Below are 6,000 nucleotides of genomic sequence, written 5' to 3'. Positions count from 1 at the left end.
TGCAGGCTTATATTCATCAATACACATAATAAGCCTTCTCAGCTTGGGAAACACGTGCATATTTCTGGCTTATTTCTCAAGATATATTGCTATCCAAACAAAGTATCTGTCTGGTTTCATGCTGAGTTTCATGCTCAAGTGGACAGCTAGGGCCGTGTAGTAGTTGAAGTGCTGATTTAGGAGGATCCAGGTTCAAATCCTCACTCAGCTATAAAGCTCACGGTGTGATCTTGAGCTAGTCTCTCCCAACCTAAGCCTACATCTCAAGGTCATTGTGAAGATAAAATAAGGGAAAGGTGTTGTTTGTCTTGCCCTGCGTTCCTTTGAGCAGAAGTGGGATAAAGTCATGGGGCTCCTTAAAGACTGTGCATAAGATTGCTGTGACATATTTAAAAATTTTCCTCCGTGAATAGTAGCACCCATTATGGTTTGAGCAACAGTGGCCCAGAAGGGCCAGAATTAAATGGTCCCATTCAAGTTGACCCCTTGAATAACCCCTGTGGCAGCTGGGAATGTCTCCAGTGGAAGAGAAGGCGTAGGAGGTAGAAACATGCCTGGAAGGGGGGTGCTAAGGTAAGTGAAGGATAATTTAAAATATAACTGTATTGAAAAACCATCTTGTTCTTCTTTATCAACAGAGCCTTCTCCTGGCAGCAGCTTATGTCTATGATGCCCAGTATAACAGAAATATCCCCTTTGAGACTTCATCACAAGCAGTCAGGTAAATGCACACTTTGGGTTGCATTGACTACACTGATGGATGGTGGGAAATGTGCAAAAGACATGGTGCAAAGTCTATTGGGTTTTTTTGTTCACACAGCCCCCATTCATGCCTCATGCAAGGTGCCCACACTGGACTCATCTAGGTGTAATATGACCAGCGGCTCACACTTCCAATGGACTGTGACGCTGTTGCAAGAAGTATTGAATGGAATTAAGCTCTTGGTGCTGTAGTTGTCCAAAGAACCTGCGTGTCTCAAGATTTCAACCCAAGCATGGCTAATCCTGGCTGATAAATCAACTGTAGTTTGGGGGTTTTGTTCTGCTTTCAGTAGGAAACTTTATGATTGCATATATGTATCTGGTTGGAAGAGAGAGTGGATGGGTATATTTCTGGCTGTATCTCTATGTCATTGGCAGTTGTGTTGCAGTACAACAATTACAGTATTCACCACCCAGATTGTCAACATAAGGAAAACCCAGTTGCAATTTCTGTTCCTATTGTGCAATATCTAATAATGTGTGGATTCAGCCTCATATTTCTCTGGATACTAGGGATTTGGATGGTGACAGAGTACAAGTGGAACTTAGTGTGAAAACTTGGCTAGGCAAAAGGTGTGAGTCCTCTATTATGAAATTATGTTCCTGATGTTGAAGTTCTATTATCATTATAAGAATCTGGTTATATCCACTATCCTAATCTCTGGGAGAGAGTTGAGAGATGAAACACAGCTGTCAAGACTTGGCTGGCTATTGATTTATGGGTTTTTGGCCTTCCTGATGACCATTCCTGACAGGTTGAGGAAGACATGTGCTGGCTGTGATTTTTTCCCCTCTGGCTTGCCAATGGTTTTCCAGGAACCTTAAATTCCCGGTTCGGTGCCAGAATGGGAGAAAAGCCTTCAGTGGTCCCTTAAGGAGGAATTCTTTAGACTCCACACTTCTGCAGCTTCCAGATTTTGAGAGTGGTTATGTTTGTTTAGCATGGGTCAGATGTTGTCTTCACAACCCTTGTGTTTGAACCAAGTTGCTGTCCTACTGATATTCTCAACTGCTTCTATGACTTCTCTTCCCAGGCTTTATTATCTTTATAACCACTGGGCTATGCAAGCGGCCACCTACTTCTTTATTTTTGTTGACCTCTCTCTTGCCCTGTTTGAAGAACCGGCTGCATACCCACTTCCTTTCTTGGTAAGCATGTGGACCTGACCCAACCAGTAATAACTGCTTCCTGATGTTGGAGCTACATAGTGTATATGTAATCTAAAACTCTGACATGCAATATATTTGAATGGAAACACTTTTTGTTTCCTTTGGCACCTATGTGGAATCTTGCAACCTGAACCTATAAGCATATTTTCCTGGAAGAAAAACCCACTAAAATAACCACATGTAAAGTTAGTTGCTTGCAATTACTGAAATCTGATATAATGTCATAACTTGTGTTGTCCCAGTTTGAGGATCCCAGCTGCCTTTTTTCTTGGGGTGGAAGACAAACTAAGCTGATTTAACTCTAACCACTACACTCACTGGCTCTGCACATTGTGCTTGTAACCAGGAGGAGGGAGAGAGACAGCTGAGGAGGATGGCGAGCGTTAGCTCAGGTTATGATGCCTGCAGTGGCTTCTCCTGTGAGCCCAGGCTCTCCACAATGATGCACAAGCAAGTGGATACTCTGATTTGTGCCCTAGCGAAAGAGAGGAAATAAGGTGTCCGTGCCTTCAGGTGTTACCATGGAGCATCCAGCATAGATGTTATTTGAAAGTATGCTGGAGAAGAGGGATGCCCACTTACTTCTTTATGTGTGGGGCCCTTACCTCCACGTGAACCAAGGCAGAGATGTGTGAAGAGGGGAGGGAGGGAGAGGTTCTCACATGATTTGGGAAGAAAGAATTTTTATGTGGGCAGGGAATTTACCAGTCAAAAATGGTGACTGCAGGCTTTCAGCGGCTATTGGTATATTTGTTGATAGTGCCCGTTTCTCCTTATCAGACATTAGCGAAAATGAGAGAAGACAATATTCCCTTCCCAAAGGAATTTGTGTAACTGCAGTTGGGAATACTTTTTGATACAGAACACTTCTTCTCATCCAACAAGCCAGTGCCCCAGATGTTGAGTCTTGCTCCTCAGTCTGACTCTCCTTTTGTTTTCCCACTTCCACAGGCTACCTCATTGGTTGAAGTCATGTGTCTTTTGGTGTTTTTCGGACGACTCTTCCACTTTGCAAAAGTTACACCTCGTGATGTGTTTTGGAAGGATCTAAAGAATATCTGCATCATGATAGCTATCCTGGTCAGTTGCAACTCAAGGCCTTCCTCTCAAGTCAGTGTTGCATAAAGAGCAATAGCGAAGCCGAGTGGTCTGAATGCCGCCACCCCTTGGTAGCCCCACCTGGATGGCGCTGCATACCCTCTTGCTCACAGTGTAACTGGGCACAGGTACCACTTGGTGGCACAGTGCAAACTTTGTATGTATTCATTTAGAGATCTTGTGAAACCAACCAGTAGATCATTTAAAATTACAATTAAATACTACATTGCACACCAAACAGCTGGAGGCTTCACAGAAGGGAGGCAGGTTGTAAGCCTGAGGCAGGGCACTGTTCTGCTTGCATAGTTTGGTCTCTGTCTTAATGATCATGTAGCCATGGTGTAGCAATCCTATACGTATTGTATTCATTCCAAATCAGTTCCACTGTCATACCTGAGGACTTGGCTGTTTCCTCACAAATGGTTCATTCCACTTTGGTTTCCTTACTGTAGTGCTCTTTTCAGGAGCATCCACATAATAAGATTATCTATTCGCCCTGCTTCTGTTTTCTCTCTCTTTATAGCTATCTTTCCTAATTCTGGTTGATACTCTTTTTGTAGTCAAAGTGCCGGGGGGAAATCCCTGGTGGTATGAGGGGGGAATGGGGAGGGGGCTGAGGCAGTTGAGGGGGAACTGCCACAGGCCTATATTTTCTGTGGCAATTAAAGCTATGTGAAGAGTAGTCACTGTGTGGGAGCAACCTTGAAGTTGTCAGAGTTACAAGTTGGCCATAATAGATTTAACAGAGACAGCTGATAGGTAACTGTCAGATCTGGGACATCTAGCTGATGCAAGAGGCAGCAAAAGCCTTGCAGGTCCCAGCGTGAACTGCAGCTAACCAGTTTCAGGCAGTAGGCTGATGCAATACTGTGGGCAGGTCCACAGGTGGCCTAATTGGTATCTGGTGCAGTTCTGTATATAAATCTGTATGATTATAACTCTGTGTTGGGAAGTTTGGTGGAGAGAAGAGTACGTGATGGGGGTTTTTGTTGTTGTTGTTGTTTTGTATCTGTGCACTGTAAATTAAACAACACTGTTTTCTATAAAGCCAAGGAGTTCTGGTGGTGTGTCCTGGATAACTGCTAATCCACTTACTCCCACGTCAGAAGTAACTATTGGGGACAAGTATTAATCAGTTCCTATAGGAAGCACTTTTTCATGCCTCACAACAAATACTCTAAATCAAAAGGTTCTTGAATTGTTGTCAGACTTTCCTATGAATGGTAATAGGCCTCCCTCCTTTTCTTTTCTGTAACGTTGAGCCACCATAATCTTTTCTATCTCCAATCATAAGAGCTGCTTGTGTGGCAAAGAATTTTTGCCTGACATCTGGCATTTACTGTCTCTAGATTAGTGACTTTTTTGTATTTCTGGATTTTGGGCACTGGGAGCCCTTTCTTTTGATTAATTATGGCCTCAGATATTTTAAAATGTCAGGCCTGGCAAATCACTTGGTAATGGGTTAACTCCACATACCATGTATCAGTGTGGGTAAATGATGAGTCTGGTCTTAGACAGAAAACATACATTTGTTTCACATCTGTTTTCAGGCATGCTTGTAAATCAGATAACTCTGCCCAGCCAGTATGTTGCACTCACTTCTGCTAAGCCTGCTGCAGGTCAAACAGCAATGAGAAGCTTTAGCCTCCATTCTTAAACAAGATTTGTTTTTGAGAAAACATGGCTCAGATTTCATGTTGTCTCTAGGATCCTTCAGGGCTGGATCCAAATGTGAGAATTACTGGTGTAACCCAGCGGTTCTCAAACTGTGGGTTGTGGCTAGGGTTGCCAACCTCCAGGCACTAGTTGGAGATCTCCTGCTATTACAACTGATGAGATCAGTTTACCTGGAGATCAGTTCACCTGCTATTACACCTGATGAGATCAGTTCACCTGGAGAAAATGGCCGCTTTGACAATTAGACTCTACGGAATTGAAAACCCTCCCTTCCTCAAACCCCGCCCTCCTGTGGCTCTTCCCAAAAACCTCCCGCCAGTGGCGAAGAGGGACCTGGCAACCCTAGTTGTAGGGTTGCCAGCCTCCAGGTGATGGCCTGAGATCTCCTGCCATTACAACCAATCTCCAGCCAATAGAGATCAGTTCCCCTGGAGAAAATGGCCGCTTTGGCAATTGGACTCTATGGCATTGAACTACAACAGGAGATTTTTGGGGTGGGGTTTGGACATTGAAGTCCCTCCCCAAACCCCTCCCCAAAAATCTCCTGTTGTAGTGTCCAACCCTTGCAGGTGGGACACAAGTCCCAGGGCAGTCTTAGCTAATAGGCAACAGGAGCAGCTGTCCTGGCCCCACTCTGGGAGAGTCCTCAACCACCCACAGACCTGCTCCACTCAATGGAGGGGGGGAGAGAAGAAGAGCAGGCTCCTGCTGCCACTTATGCCCACCTCATCTGGGGCTCAGGCAGCAGGCTTCGAGCAGTTGCTGCTGGCACCTGCCCCTTCTGGGCCTTGGGCAACAGGCTTCCAGCATAGGGTTGCCAGCTCTGGGTTAGAAAATATCTAGAAATTTTGGAAGTGGAGCCTGAGGAGCACGGGGTTTGGTGAGGGGAGGGACCTCAACAGGGTACAATGCCATAGAGTCCCACTTCTAATGCGTTCATTGTCTCCAGGTGAATTGGTCTCTATCACCTGGAGATCAGTTGTACTAGCAGTAGATCTCTAGCCACCACCTGGAGGTTGGTAATCAAAGAAGGCTATGAGTGCTTATACAGGAAGTTGAAATGGAAAAAAACAGCACTACAAGAAACCTAATTAAAGGCAATGAGATATCACAACAGTGAAAGCTATTGAAAAATATATATTGTGAGGACAAGCCTCAAAATGACAACTGCAGTTGAAGAAAAGACGTAAGTCATGTAAGTACGCAAAGCATTAAAGTGCTACAAACGGCGCGGACGCTCACATTCAGTCCACGCCGTTTGTAGCACTTTAACGCTTTGCGTACTTACATGAC

General features: G+C 44.6%; 1 protein-coding gene across 1 annotated transcript in view; it reads left to right on the top strand.

Moving 5' to 3' along the window:
- The first annotated feature begins 621 nt into the window (after positions 1-621).
- The window catches only part of LOC130480241 (two pore channel protein 1-like), a 29,276-nt gene continuing 23,897 nt past the window's right edge, over positions 622-6,000 (top strand). The window contains exons 1-3 of the mRNA XM_056852694.1: positions 622-721; positions 1,797-1,911; positions 2,884-3,012. Of these exons, the coding sequence (XP_056708672.1) occupies positions 1,825-1,911; positions 2,884-3,012 (216 nt within the window). The 5' untranslated portion in view covers positions 622-721; positions 1,797-1,824. The remainder of the gene's footprint in view (positions 722-1,796; positions 1,912-2,883; positions 3,013-6,000) is intronic.

This window comes from Euleptes europaea, chromosome 7, assembly GCF_029931775.1.
Source record: "Euleptes europaea isolate rEulEur1 chromosome 7, rEulEur1.hap1, whole genome shotgun sequence".
Lineage (NCBI taxonomy): Eukaryota > Metazoa > Chordata > Lepidosauria > Squamata > Sphaerodactylidae > Euleptes > Euleptes europaea.
Note: the sequence above shows the minus strand (reverse complement) of the source record. Positions and strands in the feature narration are given on the sequence as shown.